The sequence below is a fragment of the Haplochromis burtoni genome, unplaced genomic scaffold (assembly GCF_018398535.1).
Source record: "Haplochromis burtoni strain Fernald_Lab_line unplaced genomic scaffold, NCSU_Asbu1 Contig_43, whole genome shotgun sequence".
NCBI lineage: Eukaryota > Metazoa > Chordata > Actinopteri > Cichliformes > Cichlidae > Haplochromis > Haplochromis burtoni.
Window position 1 is genome coordinate 226,820 of NW_024582404.1, and position 18,835 is coordinate 245,654.

At 40.1% G+C, this 18,835-nt stretch overlaps 1 protein-coding gene across 1 annotated transcript in view; it reads left to right on the forward strand.

The window, feature by feature from the left end:
• The first annotated feature begins 6,666 nt into the window (after positions 1-6,666).
• The window catches only part of LOC102291943 (protein FAM102A), a 32,258-nt gene continuing 20,089 nt past the window's right edge, over positions 6,667-18,835 (forward strand). The window contains exons 1-2 of the mRNA XM_005948928.3: positions 6,667-6,792; positions 6,884-7,177. Coding sequence (XP_005948990.1) covers positions 7,035-7,177 — 143 coding nt within the window. The 5' untranslated portion in view covers positions 6,667-6,792; positions 6,884-7,034. The remainder of the gene's footprint in view (positions 6,793-6,883; positions 7,178-18,835) is intronic.

Sequence of the window (18,835 nt, forward strand, 5' to 3'; positions counted from 1 at the left end):
ACACACACACACACACACACACACACACACACACACACACACACACACTCCTCTGCATGTGCCTAAACTGTCAGGCAGTGGAAAGGTCTCAGTTTTGATGGAGACAGCTTTCCACTGTATTTTAAGCCGGGTTAAGTTTGACCTCTGCCTACGTGAGTGTTTACTAAAGTCTTTCTCTTATAATACTTCTGGCTGGGATTTGGAATGACTCTGCAGGCAAATATGTTGCTATAAATAGTGTACATAGTATTTTCTTGTGTCTTTGGCCAGTTGTATTTGTTTGTCCGCACTAACTGGGAGTGGGGGCGTGGGGATATTTGTCTGCAAAAGTCTGGTTCCGTTGGGGTTCCCACTGTCTTCAAGTGCTTGCTAACAGGACATTGTCTGATTATTGGGACTTTTTCTACAATGCTGTATAGTGTCCTGCTGTTGCTATACAACATACTTAAATTAAACTCCCAGCTTAAAAATCTATCTGAGACAGTGTATTTTATAGAGCATATGAAGACTGCCAAGTTACGTATAGTTGTTTACTTTAAATGTGTGCAGCACTCAGAGGTTGAGTCTCTTAACCTAATGAGTGTACCAAAGAAAAGAAGCAAGGTTAATTTTAAGTTAAAAGCATTTTGTACAACAATAGTTGTTCATATAAAGAATTTTATATGAAACTCAGAAAAACATCACAACACGAATGGCCTAAATTTTCCTTTAGAAGGCTAAAGTACTTCTACACAGTATTTACATTATGAGACAGAGATCAAAGTTTGTATTGATGGCAACACGACTAAATTAAGGATAAGACGTTAAACAGTCCCAGTCTTTGCTTCTACTCTTCCAGAACTCTGTCTTACACGGAAAAATCACGCACAAATTAACAAATGAAACAATTATGCACAACCAGTTTAGGTTATGAATGCTTATGAGGAAATTGCACCTACGTCCAGAGAGGATGGCTGCAGCTGCACGAGCCTTAAACATCTAATATTAGCAGCGGGTAGTCACAGGAACGTCAAGCTGCCCAGAGATGTTCCCGCAGCCTTTAACTTTACCCTGCTTGGCATTTCTGTACTTTCTCCTGTGTGTCAGTGTGATACAAGAGAAGCCTGGGATACTCCCTACCAAGAGATATCACACATTTTGTCCAGGCCACCTCAGAAGATCTTTGCAGAGTAAATAAGCTTTTTCTCTCCACTTTTTTTGGTTTGAATCTGTGACACACCAAAGGTACCAGGGCATGTCTCACAACATCGCTTAAGAAGACTCTCCTGACTTTTCAAGCAACACTAAGCTCCAGCGCCCCCACATGCTTTTTTCAGATTGATAAAGACAATAAAAAGATCCTTTATATTTATTTGAATTACATTGTTTCAGTTCAACGTCTTTTTTTTAGGGCAGTAGTGAGGGAATTGAAAATTCCAATGGAGCTCTGGCAAAAGTACAGACTCATGGGACTGTTAATGTTCAACTTTGAACCTTTAATTTAACGATGGTGTGATCTCTGATACATTAGCTGTGTTTAGACTTTGATTCTTGTGGATGCGTGACATGGTCTCCAGTCTTTGTGTGGCAGTGAACCGTGTAAACAAAGTATTACGATTCCCATTAGTCAATGTTCTTGTTCAGTTTTTGATCAAATATTAATAAAACCAGTGTCTGTGTGCTGCATGAGACACAGGAAGTCAATTAAAAACCTTGTGTACAAGTACTCTTAGTTTCCTAGTGACATATAAGGAGTTTATTCATTATACAATTTGCTGGATTGAAACCGCAACAACCACTTTTAACTTAATTAGAATTAGAAGTTAGTTTTATTTTGACATGTGATATTAAACTCATCTGGCTTAATCCACTTAAGTTGAAGCAGCAACATATATACATATGTTTTAAAATGAAAGAAAATGTCTCTACACAGAGGATGCTGTATGGCAGTCGTCTTGTTCATGTTGCTACAGCCTTAATTATAAGTAAAATAAAAGCTTAAAAATTAACTGGAAAAGTTGTAGGGACAATTACCCATAGTCCCGATTGCAAAATGAATGAGGAGAAACAACCCTTAACTCCATATTTAGAAACAACAGATGCTTAAATATATATAATTTTTGTCCTGTCATTGCCAAGATTTGGAAGAACAATATTTGAAAGCCAGAAGTCACATTTTCTGATACATAGGGTTTGGGGTTATTTCTCAGACCCCACAGGGTAACTGTGAGGGTATCAACAATAATGGCTATGCCTGTATGACAAAATAATAAACAGCAGTAACAACAGCAATGGTGGTAAGAGCAACAATAACAATATGAGGCTTTAATGCACGCATGTAACTCTGAGGTTCATGAACACGTCAGTAAAAGTTTACTAGAAGCATAAACACGTTAACGTGGCCACTGTCGTTGGATGCCCTGCGTCACACAGCAGCAGGTAAAGATAAACAGGACTCGGCAGGAGCACTTTAACCCGCACGGCTGCACAAACAGTCCGTATCTGACAGCAACAGGTGACAGGTGAGGGGGCGTTTAATCATGAGTAACTGGGAAACGTCACAGTGGGACAACATGATAATCTGTTGTTGCCTTCCTTGGAAAAGGCTTTTTATGTTGCATTGTTACTGATCGTTATCATCTGCGATTCACATTCCCATTAAGTCACAAGATTTACGACCTAATTTCAAACACAGAGGAAACATCTTGTCCTTTACAAATCACCTGGTACATAGCAGGTCTTAAAATTGTGTAAATTCAACCTCGGATGAACAAACCTCGTAACATATTACACCGCGTCATTATTCTATTGAACAAAGCTTAAGCAAAAATGCAGAAACGGCGTGTGAAAAATAAAGTACACCCCATGATTCAAAGCTTGCAGCACCACTGTTCATAGTAAAATGTGAAGGAATTGTTTTCTTAACACTTTATTAGTTTTATGTGTCACTTTGGAAGATTTTTGATCCACTCTTCTTTTCCTGCCACAGAATTTCAGTCAGGTCGGGACTTCAATCATTCTGTTGCAGATTTGTTGGTGTGTTTGTGATCACTGTCCTGTTGCATGAGCATACAGATGGCTGCACATTTGGCCAATTTGCTGTTTATTTATTTTTGACAAACATTATGCTGTGGATTATAGCCACACATCTTCACTGTGGTTTCATCTGTCCAAAGGACATTGTTCCAAAAAGTCTTGTAGTTTATTCAAATGCAACCAGCCCTTTAGAGAGAAGAAGCTTTCTCCTGGAAACCCTTCGAAACAAACCTTAGAAAAAGTTTTTAAAAAGCCATCATTCTTCAGTCTTTTTTCTTTAACTGTACTGTCAGGAACCTTAACACTTAACATGCTAACTGAGGCCTGTAGAGTCTGAGACGTAGTGTTGTGGGGTTTTTTGGGTTGTTTTTTTTTTCAGTTTTTCGGAGCATTACACAATTTGACTTCAGGGTCAGTTTGCTGGGATGTCCACTCCTGGGAAGATTAACAGCTGTCTTAAATGTTTTCCACTGTAGAAAGATAAACTTAGCCTCAGAACCCTTCTTTCACATCACTGCTGATGTCATTCAATTCAGTTCCCTCTATATTGTAAAATAAAGACCTGGCAATAATACAGAGAAAATAGAGAAAACCCCATATGAGCAAGCACTTTTGTGACAGTGGGAAGGAAAAACTCCCTTTTAACAGGAAGAAACCCAAGCAACCACGAGTAAGCCTGCAGTCTGAAAGCAAAGTGCTCTGTTGGGGTGATGTGCTCTCTTTCTAGATCCTCTCAGTACTCTTGCGGCAGCATTTTGGATCAGCTGAAGACTTTAGGAAGTTTTCTAGGACATCCTCCTCAGCATTGAGTTAACACACATCTGAATGCTTCAGACCTGCAGCCTGTCCTGTTATGCTTTTATAGAGTTGGTCACGCTTCCTGATGAGCATTTAATCAAATGCTTTAGGACAGGTGTGGGCAACTCCAGGCCTCGAATGCCGGTGTCCTGCAGGTTTTAGATCTCACCCTGGGTCAGCACACCTGAATCAAATGATTAGTTCATTGCCAGGCCTCTGGAGGACTTCAAGACATGTCGAGGAGGTAATTTAGCCATTTGAATCAGCTGTGTTTATCTAAAACCTGCAGGACACCGGCCCTCGAGGCCTGGAGTTGCCCACCCCTGCTTTAGGACTATAAGCACCTCACTTCTATTTACCCTCTTAATTCCTGTTGAAGCAGTCAGAATGGACAGGTTTTCAGAGCTTCTGCCTTTGGCCTGGTGTGATATGTCATGTGTTCATCTGAGGTTGCATTTATCCAATTTTAACACTTGCTAAGGACCAGATATTTTTTTTAAATGACCATTTACTGATACATAAAACGTCAGATGTGACAGGACATTAAAAACACAAAAAGAACATGGAAAGACTTAGAATCACATCAGCTCTAGTACCTTAAAGCCTTCAATAATGCACCGTGGTATCTGTCACTCTGCAAACAACACCAACAGTTTGTTAGTGTGACCCCAGCCTGACCTCAGGACACCATCTTCTAAGACTGTCTCGATGTTTCATCTTAAAATCTGGAGGTAGCCATGATAACATGAACCATTTACTGCTTGGGAACATAAATGTAGATTTTTGACTGTTGACAAACAGTTACTGTGAGGTCCAGGTATTTTACTTTATTTCAGTAAGCTCCCTAAAGTCTACCACGAGGTAAATCAGCTGCACACATACACGGATTTAATAGAGAACTTTAAATACAGGCTGAATTTCTTCCAGATCTGTGCTGCCCTCTGTTGGCTGACTGTTTACTGACTCTTCTCATAGATGCACACGCTTCTTCGTGGCATACATTAAACAGGATATGTTGACCTGCAGCCTGAAGTGCGCCCATGCAGACACATTAGCAGGCAAGTAAGTCCTGACTTTGATATGACACATCTTCAAATAAACCGAAAACAACAACCCAACAAACCTTTGTGCAAACTTTATTGAAACCTCCTACGACCTGGCGTTGACATATCAGCCCAATCAGCCCAAATATCAAGGAGAAATTAAAAATGCATGCCGAGGAAAAGGAGGTTAAACTTGGTCAACTTTATTTAAACTTTCCAAAGGTTTTAGAGAGTACGGATTAAATAAATAAATCAGTGAGCTGTAAAAATGATTCATGATGTCATCAAGTTTTCTTCTTTTGGTCACAGTGTCTGAAGGAAAAATGCAGAACTAAGGTGAAAAAGGGGAAAAACTGCTTAAATTTTATTTCCAAAATATTAATGTATTTCTAAAAAGAAAAGTTTTGATCCCTGGATGTTCATGGTTCAGTGGTTAGGTTTTTGCCACTTACAGCTAAATCTGCAAAATCTGCTTAAAGTGAAGTCTGAGCAGCGGTGCTGTGAACCCATCCAACCAAAGGAATTTATAAATTTATAAAACCCAGATGGGTTATGAAATCACTGAAAATAATGAAACAAATTAAGTTGCACAAATCTATTTTTTTTAAAATGTATTGATTTTTTAAATGTAAAAATAAATTAATATTTATATAAATTTATTTATTCTTTCTTTATTAATGTGTGCTATTTGCAGGTTTGGGGGAAATATTATCAGGTACTTTCAATCCATGTAAAATTATCAGGTGCTAACTGGTGTATAACTAATAAAAACAGACACAAGGAAAAAAAATGCAACTTATATTTAACAAATTCAATTTGAATTCATTAAAATCTTCCGCGTAAAGTTGGTAAGTTTTGAGTTTTTGGATTCCAAGTCCCTGAAGGTAGCATCACTGTGTCGGTTTGTACCGCACGGTGGCGCTGTTTCACGTTGAACGCTACAGCATGACTGGCATGAATGAAAGTCCAAAAACTTTAGGCAAGTTCATCAGCTTGAACCAGTGTAACACCGGAAGTGCCATGACTCACCTTTAAAAAGTCTTCCACAGATAAAATGTTTCGTGTTCATGCGCCCAAATAAATCTATTACATCTATATTCGTTTCACTTTATATCAGTTATATATTTTTTTAAAGCAGAAACCACAAAACTAGCTAGTTAGTGTTTGAATAGTATCTTGATTAAGTTTGAACATCTGAATGAGTGTTGTGAATTTATTATAATGTAAAACTGTTATTAGCAATCACATGAATTCATTTTTAAAATTGCACATAAATTTGCAAGTTTTATAGTTTTTTTTTAAATCACTTTAAAACATTTCTGAAAAACCATCAATCATCTATTTCATTACAACAACAAGACAACATTATTCGGCTTATTTTTAAGTAAACTTTAATCTCTGCTTTTACATTGTACTTTCCTTAACTGTCACTCACACAAGTTGAACAATTAGAGCTCTTATTAATGTATAATTATTTGTTTAAATGATTAGTCAGTGGTTCAGTTACTGAATAATTTTTTTCTTTTTCTTTTTCCAATTTATGAACACTTGAAAAAAAATCTTAATATTAAACATTAATTCCAGTAGAATGTTTCTTTTGATAATCACAAATGTATTTATTTATTTTATTTACATATTAATATACATTAAAATAATACGATAAAAAAATACTTATTTTATCTTAAGTTTGTATATAGTTTGGCTGCCGACAGAAAAAGAAATTAATGCATCTTTGCCTGACAAACATGGTTTAGACTTTATTCTGAAAGGTAAAAACCGGATATTCCGCACCATACTCTCGTCAGCTTGATGCTGCTAGCTGTAGGTTCCTCCTCTCCGTACTCAAAAGAGAAAAGCAAGCTGAAATGTCTTTTTTCGTCATTCCGTGTTGTTGAACCGCAGCTGGTGAAAGCCAGAGGACCCAAAATGTCCCCAGGTGGGTTTTTTCATTACTTTTAACCAAACACCTCAAGTTTTTTTCCCACTTTTACGGACAGTTTTGAACGAAACGCTTAATTTGTTTTCAGATATCTGCGGTGAATCACGTCCTGAACAAGAGTTCTAATGAAAACACACTGAAAACACCAACTCGGCACGTTTACTTTAGCACAGCCTAGTTTTTACCGTTTACCGTGTTTTCCCCCGTTATTTTTGATAGCTTTGAGAGTCTTTTAAACTATGGCGTTCTTCGTGAAAAAGAAGAAATTCAAGTTTCAGACCCATCTTACCCTGGAGGAGCTCACCGCGGTGCCTTTTGTCAACGGCGTCCTCTTCTGCAAGCTCCGGCTGCTGGATGGAGATTTTGTCGCTACTTCTTCCAGGTAAATACTCCTGAAAACAACCTTAAACGTTTCTTCACACATGCAAAACATTGTTTAAAGTACCATGTTGTGGTCTCATACAGTTTGGAAGCAGTTACGGGAGGTTAAAGTGCATCTGTACATCTGAGCTTGCAATTACTGCAGTGTGTCTAAAATGTATGCAGGGTATATTAGTATATTATTTAGTACAGATTCGGTGGTTGATTTTTGGGATAAAGATGCAAAAGTTTGCATCTTAGGAGTCTCTGTTATTCCCTGTGTTGTTTTTAAACCTGTTTCTGCTCTGTGTTGCACCAGCTCGCTCCATGAGTCAGATTTAAACGCTGGGTGTTGCCATGTTAAGTGGTCTATCTGTGTATCTGCATTGGCACCTCTGCTGCACTGGGCTGCCAGACTAAACACAGCAGCAGCACCTCTAAAACCAGCTCATACTGGTCAGATAATCTTGGTGTACCAGCTCTTTCAGCTGTGTCGGGGATGAGACGGGGAAGATAACTCTGATTTTTGGGCTTTTCATCTTCTCATTTGCGTCACATAACTTCAGATTTTCTTCTTCTGACCTTGATAACGTTCATAACTTTCATCTGTTTTTCCTTCCTTGTTCCTGATTTTCTAGATGAGATCAGGTGAAGGACACACAAGGTCTTTGCTTCAGTGTTTCACACTTGTTGGAGGTTGAATGGATACAGTGACTGTCTGAAGTCAGTTAAAACCCTCCTGCTTCTCTCTCCTTCTTACAGACTGGCTTACTGAACTGACCTCATTGTGTAAAACAATATGAGGCACTACGCTGTTAGTCAGCTAAGTGCTTTATTGGCGGAGGATCTCTGAAGTGCTTTTAACTTGTTTATCAGATCCAACGATGAGACCACAATTTTCCAGATCTGCTTTCCTATCACTGGTTGAAATACCCTGCCTCTTTTTCTTCTATTACTGGGATGTTTCCTCACCCTGTTTGGACCTCATGTACATACAGGCCTGCTGAACTTCAAATCCCACAGCTGACACATGTGTATGTGGGGTGGGAGGGGGGGGTTCCTGTGCGTACTTAAAAAGCAGGTCATCCTCTTCATCTACCCACTCAGCCTCCCTGTTTGCACGTAGCATCACTGCAGACTGAGTGTGTGAGAGGGGCTCACAGAGGGGAAAGTAAACACACAGACAGATCGGGATCATCTTGATCAGGTTTCTTGTCTGCAGATGTTTCCCTTTTCTTACCTTTCATCAGTGTGGCGGGGAAAGCGGTTTGGGGACTTCTGTGAGGAGCAGATAATCTCACGGAGGGAGCAAACCTCTGCGGTCAGAGCCCAAAACATAGTTACTTTGGAGCACATGTTAGTAAATTCAATTACAACACATTTAAAAACAACAGACAGTGACAGCAAGTGATCAAAACATAAGAACATTTTTATTCATTTGTCATGATTTAAACAGCAACTCCCACTAATTTCAAATCTTAAGGGTGGCCTGGCCAAGGCAGTAGCCATACGAGCTTAAAAAACATGAAAATGCAACAAATAAAACATGAAATAAAAGATCTCTAATGTGATATACTATATACAAATACACACAACAAAACACTAGTGGTTTCAACAGAAAAAAACATCAACGTCTGCTGATGATGCTTTTAAAATCATTTGTAGATATAAGTTCCTCACCCAGGTCATTTCTAAAATAAGTCCTCAATAGAAACGCTGTGGGAATCTTTAGTTAGATGAATAAAATCTGATTTATGGCCACCTGCATAGGTGTACTGAGTTTGATTGTATTAAATATTGAAACAGAAAAAGTTTAGGTTATCTGGTAAATGGCAGTGATATTATAGTGCTTTTAATTTAACTTTAATGGTGCTAAAGTGCTCTTAACCTAACACTCAAGAACTTGGAGTCCAGTGGATGCATAAGGGGGAACTGTACGGTTCAGCATCTTGGCCAATGATACTTGAACATGAGACTAGAGGAGTCGCGGATCAAACCACTGAACTTCTGATTGGTAGAAAAGCCACTCTACCTTCTGAGACAGCTTTATTGAGCCTCAAATTTGAGAAACGCTTGTGCAAAAGCTGATGAAACTGGAAACGTGATGTATAACAAGAAGCAAAAGCTACTCTAGTGGAATCCACTGACTTTTGCCAGTTTTGTGTTGTAATATAAACACACAGAGGTCTCTGAGGTTCAGGGAGATCCATTGTTTTTATTTTCTGCCTTCAGAGGATTGCAGCTCTCACTAAAATGTTTATCTGTCAAACTAAAGCTCCCCTCTGCTGAGGAAAAAAGCGAACTAAATGCCTCCCCTTTCCCTTTCTCTCGGCTCATGTCCCCTGGAGCAAGGACGGCAATGTCTGAGCCCTCTGTGCCCTCAGAGGTCACTCTCATCTCGGGTAGTTATATAACAGCTCAGTCCTTCCCTGGGATCAGTTATCATCTCTGTGACTGAAAACAAGGGCTCTCTCAGAGGAGGGGACAACAACCGTGGCACAGGGAGGCTCCCTCCACGGCGGACATTAGATTAGGGTTATGTCATAGATCTGACAAGCCCGGTCTTTGTATGCAGGGCCCCGCCTTGTTGAAGGTTGTGGACAGTTGGGGTGGGATTAACAGCGAACGTGTCCAGGGGACTGCGCTGTTGGAAGCACAGAGGGGATCACATGCTGCAAATGTGACTGTCTAGCTCTCAGAGCAGCGTGTCAGGGCTTTTTATTTAGTACAATTGGAAACTTTTTACTGAAGCCATAAAATACTCTAGAAAGTGTTTACTGAGGTAAATGGGTAACCAGAGCAGTCGCCCTCCTGTCTACGTGTCATCACTGTTTTAGCCGATGCTAGCTTGCAACCAACCAACGCTCTCCTTTGGAAACATGAGCCGAGAAACAAAGTGTTAACTGTGGGTTTTTTTTGTTTTTTTTGTTTTTTTTGGGTGGGGTTACTGTGCAAAATCAGACTCACTCAAGGCTGAGTTTTTGGTTTTTTTTTTTGTTTTTTTTTTGAGGGGGGTTGTGTGGCGTCTTTAAATGTTGTATTTTGTCTGAAGAGCAGTGACGGATGACACTAGCTGGGGTTATCAAGTCAATTTCCACACTAGAAAAGACAAACATAATATATTTGGAGTCTTGTAGGCGGTGCTGCCCTGCTGGGGTGGTATTAAAGGCGACTGAGTACTATGAAGAAAAATTTATTATATCATGGATTTTAAATCTCATCTGGTGGTAAAAGACTGCCCTGTGGTTTCAAATATCTGTGCGGTTTGTTAATGCTGTTATGGTGGCTTTTACATTAGTCTGAATGACCACAGCAGTGCCTTGCAGGTGGATGTTGCTCAGGTTTAAGCAAAGCGTTTAACTTTTCTGCTTAATAACCTTGTGTTTTCTCCAGAGCCCCCCTAATGTCTGCATACCTGCTGTGTAACACATTGGAGCAACTGAAACTAATAAAGGAGTGTTTTTGCAGGGGTTACTCTCAGTCTGAACTCTCTCTAATGCCACAAAGTGGGTTAATGTTTATACCAAAATATTAAATTGGTAATTATTTTTAACGGGTGCAGTAATTGTTGCCAGCTTTGTGGTTGTTTCGGGACTTACTTGGATAGTTTCAGTTTGGAGATATGTAGCTGCACCCTCCCTGGAGCAAACTGTGCAGAGCTTAGAAAAAAATTGTGAATTACTTCAAGACTTTGCATTGTCTAAGGAGACTGTTAAACATGAGCTTTAAAGTCTAGTTATTGGTGGAATAACTTGGACCCCCACCACCACCACCACCACCACCACCATAAAACTTCTAAACCAGCTTTTGGACTCTCATCTGACTCAAATATCAGCTCGATGTATCCCTAAATAACATTTTTGCATTTAAAGCCCAAATTGCTGACCCTGATTAAATCACTTATAACCTTTGTAATACTTGATGTCCAAGCATACTGAAGTCCTTTATGTTTTCCCTGCTTGGTTGAACTAGTCTGTTCATAGATGTATCACAGTGATATAACACATAAACTCGTCATGCATGCACGGACTTCTTAGAAACTGAGCTAGAAACGGCTTGAAAGAGTTCAGGGAAACAGAAAACAGAGTTGTACTTTAGTTATAACCTTTTTTGGGAGTTTAGCATTCTGCATTTATCTTTGTATCGAGGGGTAATTACACTGCAACGAGTATATTTTTATAAAAGTAATACAGTAAATCCCTTTCAGATTGTTTTGCTAATCGAGTGAAACGTTCCTCCAGTTGTCCTGCCTTCATGTAGATCCCAAAAAGGAATGTGCAATCAGCCCCAAGAAGCCCGTAATCACCCAATCCCTGTTTTCCTCTTATAAATCTTTCCAAATGGTTTTGTATTGAAAACCAACAAAGACTCGTTCGAATTGGATTTTTGTTTGGTGCTCACTTTTTTTAGGCCGTGTGAATATAAAGAAGCTAAAGATTACTCAAAGTATTTTTTAGAAAGTATAGCTATCTGGGAGGTTAGCAGCATTCGAGAGTGTCCACTGGGTCGAGTGTGTTGGACTGCTTGTGGAGAATGTGTTTTCACTCTGTAGAGCTATAGAAACCAGATGGTCTCCGTCTTGATTTGGCAGAAGAACATGCTGGAGGAGTTTGCAGGCTTTATCAGCTCTGATTCTTACGGTTCAAAGTTTACATTTTGGACATTCAAGCTGATGCTTTTAATCCATGCTGCTCCTGATATTTCACCACTGCCTGACACCAGTGTGAAAACACAAACACATCAGCCCTTGATGTATTTCTCTGGCCCTGCTGTGACCATTCCTGATAGATAAGCAGCAGGAGATGGAGAGTGTTTCTGTGTTTCTAAGAAAAACACAGGACTTCTGCAGCGATTTGAGACTCTGAAGAAAGTGTGATCACTTTTTATGACTGCATAGTTACGCCAGTTGTACCTGGCCGACTTTTCCCTGGATCTTGTTCTTATTAAGAATAAAATCTTGTTTTTGTTTTAAGTTTAATTCACACTTCTGTGTTCAGTCTGTATAGCGCCTATGGTATAGCCTGTGCAACAGGCAACACAGTTAGCCAGCATTTTCATTTGAGCTAAGTGCCAGTGTTGCAACTGGTCCGCTTCTTATTCAGTCATTCCAGAAGGAGGAAATGACATGTAGTTACATTTCTGCACGGAAATTGTGTTGTAAATTAGATTTAACAAACATCTATAAATCCAACTCAATGTGACTAATGTAATTATTAGCTTTGACTGGATGCTCACAGGCCAGAGCTCTTGGAAGATGTAAAGCAGAGGGACAATTATGAATTATCATAGAAGTACTGTGTGTGTGTATATATTCATGGCACTTTGGTGTAGTAACAATATGGACTTCCCTCTGCTCTCTGTCCCTGTGTGGGGGACATATGGGACTAACATTAACATGTCCTAATAACAAATAAAAGTCCTAATGTGACCACTAATACTTTGGATTATGTTCGCACTGATTTACTCACTTGCACTTCAGTGTATCTCGCTGGCTCAGTATTGTGTTGCGCTGCCAGCAGTACTTCCAGGATGTAGTTCTTAGGATGTTGAAGTATCATGATCCGTTGGGTGGAGATGGCAGTTTCCGGGCAGTAGTTGTCGCGCGTCACGGACACCACACTACTGCTGACTAATCCAACATATAATGATGAGTACATCAAAGGCATTGTAGCCCGCTTTAACTGTATAAATAGTTTATATCAGTAAAGAGAATCCAAAGTAGACTTCAGTGATGAATATGTTCTCTTAGTCACAAACATCTCTGTTAATGTGTGCCACCCTACTTCTTCTGCACTCCGTGCTTTAATGTTTTATTTCTTCTACACAGTTTATAAAACTGTATCACGGGGCGTTTAGTCATTCTTTGTATCTGTAAAGTTTTGGCTCGAGCGAAAGCAGCTGCAGGGGAGTTCAGTGGAAACGCAAGCAGGAAACCATCCAGCCACCTCTGTTTTAAACCACTTTTGGCAAATTCCCACCAAAATGTACCTGCGCTGCTTTAATGCACAAGTGTGCAACCATGATGAATATTGGAGCCCCTTATTTTGTTAAGTCTACAGATGTGTGCCACGTGACAGAGAGAAGGGAACGTCCAAAACAAAAAATAAAACTTAAGGAAGACATCCAGAGAGGAGCGGGTTTGCGAGGAGAGTTGAGAAATACGACTGGGACGTGGCGCTCCTCAACAGCTGTTTCCTGTTTTCCTCTCACTTTTCCAGCGGTTAGCGCTTTGCTGGGATGTGAGGGGAGGCACATGGGGTGTGGCGGGGGGGTTTTTGGACGTTGGTGGTCTGGTATCTGACCAGGTAATCAACGTGAACTTCCTCCATACAAGGGCTTTCCTGTTGTGAAACTGATTGTTAGGGATTGCAACTGTAGAGTTGACCTTTTTCATTATCACACATGTGTGACAGCAGAGCTTCACAAAAGTTGACTGCAACCAACAAGAGACGAGAAAGTCGACTTTATCAATAGTCAGAATGATTCCAGTGTTGGGTTAAGGCCCCGAAGAGGCTCGTTGATTTGATTTCCCTTGTGGGTTTAAGATTCCAGAGCCCAGACTGTGGTGTTTAGCCGCATATAAACCCGCTGATGATTGCATCCAAATTATTATGACATTAAAATGTAAGAACTATCAGTTTGGTTTGCTTTTTTACTCCTAAACTGACAAATAGTGAAAGGAAAAATAGCCGTCAGTTTTACAGAATGCATAACTCTTCTCTGTCTTATAATTGTTTTAAGCTTCAGGTTTAGGATGGTAGTTGGACATTACAAAAAGAAGGTTGATTTTCCAGGTGGTGTTTGACCTAAACAGTTACAGATACAGGTGAATGCAGTGGTATGCTGACATTTGCCGTTCTTTTCCTGAAAAAAGCTTACCGTTTAGTCCAGCTCAAGGTTATGTGAATAAAAGTGATACTTTTGGGTGGTGAGGTTTGCCTAGAAGAATGAAGAGGTACTTGCACTGTCTTCATCCTACACTGGTGCTAGTCTTCTGAGTTCTCTGTTGTACTTTGTTTTGCTTCCATCTGCAAGGGGCGGATGGGGTCATGGTGAAAACTGTAGCCGGCAGGAACAGGAGTTTGCCCTCGCAAGATAGGGGTCATAGTCAAAACCATCCGCTAATCCTGCTTCCATGTCTCCCACCGTTTTTGCCTCGTTTTCATTAAATAGATTGGTTTAAATCTTAATTATAGAAATACATGATATGATGGTTCTATAGTTTGTATTAAATAATGTTTTCAGTATTGAGCAAAATGAGTAGGACTGATGTAACAAATTTCCCACGTGTGGGACTAATAAAGGTTATCTTATTTGCTGTAACTGAGCATGTTGTACTTCACTGTAACCAGGGCCAAACTACCTATGAATTTGACATTTAATTGATAAACTTCCCATTTAAACATATTATTTTCCAAGAAATACTGAATCATCAAAGGGTCCCACATGTTAGCTGTTTAATTACTACCTTTGAAGTCTACGTTACCATTTGCTCTACTCATTTCCCCTCAGTTCCCTTCACTGTCTGAAACGAGCCGTTTTAGATCCTCCCCCTTTAAGACCACCCTCCCTGTAAGCTGACTTTCTTCTGATTGGCAGAGGGGAGATGAACATATTTGGGACGTCCCCTCATACAGAGCCAATAGTAGGACAGAATAGTCTGTTTAGAGTTGTTTTAAGCTTTAGGTTTTGGCTCACGGGGATTATTTGTACATGCGCTGACCTTGTTATGTGAAACTTTGGTCGTGTTTAATTTGAACATAATGGCAGATAATAAAGAAAAACAGAAAAATGACTAATGCTGACACATTTACACTGATGATGATCAGTAGGTGTATTTAAAAATAAAAATAAAAATACAAGATAAAAAAGTTAAAGCAGCTGGAGGAAGTAACTGTTGTGCTCGAATGGTTGTTAAAAGGGTGATGGCGTCAGCGAGGATCGACCCTGTGGCTTTCTGACTCCTCGCCCGTTCCTGTCCCCGTCCGTGGACTCTGCAGGATCCGTCTGCTTCCTCAGCACTCTGCCGTCTGGCTGTTTATCTGAGCGCTCGATACGACCCGACCGGGGTCCTGCCTGAATGTTTGTGTTTCTTGTGCGGCCGCGGGCCCCCGGAGCCACGCAGCCGGGATGAGCGATAAGGATCCCGCTCTGCCGACATGTTGAGTCATCACATGTGAGGTCCGGTGGAGGGGCAACTCAAATCAGAGGCCACAAGTTTATATCTCAGTCTTGCAGGCTGAGTTTAGTGTGTAATCACAACTTTAATGATTGTTAGTGGAGAGATTGTCTTTGCTCTAGGGGTCATTTAGGCTCAGTTTTCCCACATTACAAGAGAACTGAACGTCTGAAGAGCAGGAACATGAACTCCAGTAATCTAGCCATGTCAGAGTTTTAATAATGTTTTTTGGCAGCTCAGAGAAGGTCGGAACAAAACTGATTCCAGTTCCTGTAACTTTAGCTCACCGTGATGGATTTATTTTTCATCATGTAAGGGTTTCCGAACAGCAGTAGCAGATGTGATTCGTAGATTCTGGTGCTTGAACCCCTGAGACGCCACAAAACTGTTTGTCAGAGATGAAGCAGACTGTAAATAAATAGTCAAAATTTAAGGAAACTGTCCAAGACGACTTGCTGTGTTAACATTTTAAAAGAAGTTGGCGTTTTAGAAAATGCTTTCACCTGAAAAAGATCAGCGTTCTGCTCAAGACAGGCTGGATTAGATATGTAAACTTGTGTAACATTGACAAGATTGTATAGAGCTGTCTTAGCCCACCACAGATAACAAAAATAACACCAAATAAATGATAAATGGTTCCTAATAAAGACAACAGAACAGGGAGTGCTGCTGAAAAGGGTTAAAACTGTGCATCGCAGCCTAGTTTCCGCCGATGTCCACCAGTAATGAGCCAGTCCTCACAGACTTCCACCAGCACAACAGTACAAGCTGCGGTTTATTTATTTATTTTCTTTATAAGTTGCACGTTTTAAATCTGTTTCCTGTAGTTCATTTGTAAACTGAAAAATTAAGTTATTTTTCATGTCGAGGCGTTCCTGTCTCATTTTTTTTTTTCTCATGCTGTGTTTCCGGTTTTTGTCTCCACTGTATCTCCTCAAAAACACTCTGAAGAATTACTTCATATCCTTTATTTGCTCTTCTTAGTTTTAACCTTGTTTCCTATGTCCTCTTCCTGTCCTCCTGTGCTTTTGTCACTCAGTTTGCAGATCTTATGCTTTACTAATACTTCCCAGTCTAGCCAGGATGTTACCGTTTTATTTAATCTGTTGGTCTTCTTTGGTTTTGGTTTCATTATTTGACTTCAAGCCTGTTCTCCTGTACATAAACCTAACTGTGTTTTCAGTTTGATCGATGGTAAATTAAATGTGGATAGTGATGCTCGTTGTAGAAGTTTGACAGCTTGTTTTCAGCTGCTGGAAAATATGCTTGGATCAGAGCAGATTTCTTTTATAAATACTCGTGATTTGGTTCAAACGTACCGGATGATGAAAGGGTTGCCTGCAGGACAAGCGCTTGGAAGAGGACAGGCACAGTCACGGCCTCCGTTTAGTTTTTTTCTTCACAGGCGGTTTCATGTCCTCTGTTTATGTGAGCTCTGTCCGGCTGTGGTGAGAGCAGTTTCAGCATCTGTCTTCTGTCTCTGCAGCCTGTTTTTACTGAGCTGCAATCGCAGCACAGCGCAGAAATGCTGCTCCCATGAAGTCTTTCATTTTTGGGGGGTAAGCCAAGTGTTTTTGAAGCCTCTAAAACAGTTTATATAAGGTTTATTTTAGTAAGTGAAAATGTTTAATCTGTGTCCTTTGTGAATGTGTGATAGTGCACATACTTGGTAAGAAAGAATGTATTCTTTACAACATTGTGATGTCTGTCAGAAAAAATAAGTCCTTTTTTTGGCTCATGGTTAAACTTGAAGGTTTTGTTAAATCCTACTTACAAACAAATGGGATCAAAATATATTGGTAAAGTTTTAACCCACATACTGTCTCACATAACAGATTATAGATTAGGATGAAGACAGCTGATAGCTGTAACATCTTTCAACAGCTTAATTTTTTTTTTGACAGTTTCAGTATCAAACTCTCTTTTTGTTTTGTTCTATATAAATTTTCATATAAGGTGAACAACAAAGCAGCAGCTGTTTGTGGGTATTTCAGTATAGCTTTAATAACAACTTGTATTTGTAGGTTTGCAGCAGTTTTGAAATTTCCTGCAAGCTGTGATCAGAAGGAGTTGAAATGACGCAAAAGCTCAGGTGACGGTGCTTTCTCCCTGTCATTGTGTTTGGTGTGTTGCTTCTTTGGAGGCTGTCACTGCACTTATGGTGACCGAACATGTTGTCATCAACCACATCGATGTCGTTTTACATCACTTGTCTCTCCACGAGTGACTAAGTGAGTGAGGAGCAGTAAAAGGAGGTGCACTCAGACTGAAAGTGTGACTAACGGTGTGAATATCATCAGCAGTAGACTGACTCTCTAACTGACCAGAAATGAGATTCGTCCAAATAAATTGAATGAACAACTACAAAGTCAGTTTATTCTGACTTTGAACGACTGTTTTTCTTTTCCACCAACACAATGCTGGACTTTCCACTAGAGAAAGTGGGATGTTGGTGCCAGAAAGCTGCTGCTGGCACAAAATTAACTGCATGCATCACAGGTATTCTGTCTTCTCTGATTCTTTTATGTATTTTAATGTTTTAATGCTCCAGCCAGTTCTGCCTTGTTAGCCTTTGGTATCCATCCCACATTCTGATAAGTTGCAGAGCCACGCCTTAACAGGAATCTGTATATTTTTCCAGTTTTCTTTTCTCACCATATATTTATTTTATAAGCACAAAGAGTTTTTTTTTTTTTAAGCAAAGTTTGAAGCTGGGATTTTGTTCATACAAAATCCTATATTTGCAGCTGACTCTTTTTCCCAGCTTCTTCCAGCTGAGGTGAATCAAACCCCCTGATACAACACGTTGACCTTTTCCTTTTAGGTCAGTGTTGAGTGACAGGGGCAGCCTTTGCAGATTTTAATTTCAGGGCTCATGTGCGAGCTGTACGTAGACCTCAGTCTTAATAAATGTCTGGGTCAGATCAGAATTGAAACGAGGCGGCTGCTGGATGGGGATTTGCAGTGTTTCCTTTGGTTTTGTTCCAAGGTTGTTTTCATTACAGACAACCAAGGCACATGTAAAGAGCAGAAGCCAGAGCTGGTGTGAGCAGAGCCAGAAAGCACTCGGTTAAAACCTCTTCTGCAGAATTTGGGGTAATGGGGGAGAAACTCACGGCAGCCTCCTCCTGCATTAAAGGAAAAGTGTGAGAGTGAAAACAGGGAACAGAAGAGAGTCAAAGGCAGCAGGTGAGATTAGAAACAAACACCTTGTAAAAATGTACCAGGGTGAAGCTGAGTGTTGGTGTGAGCTACTCCTCCGCCTCCTCCTCCTCCAAGCTGCTGGGAAAGCGGTCGGTGGATTTGAGTGCGAGGTTTCCATGGAGCCTGAACAAAGCCATCTGGACTGAGGAATGTGGTTTGGGAACGCTCCACCTTACACACTGACTGACCAAAAGCGTGGGGGTCCTGATAAGTGTGTGTGTGTTCTTGTGTTTTGACTCTTCTTGGAACCTCACTCGTTTCCAGGGATAGAGAGATTAAAACATTTTACCTTCCTTC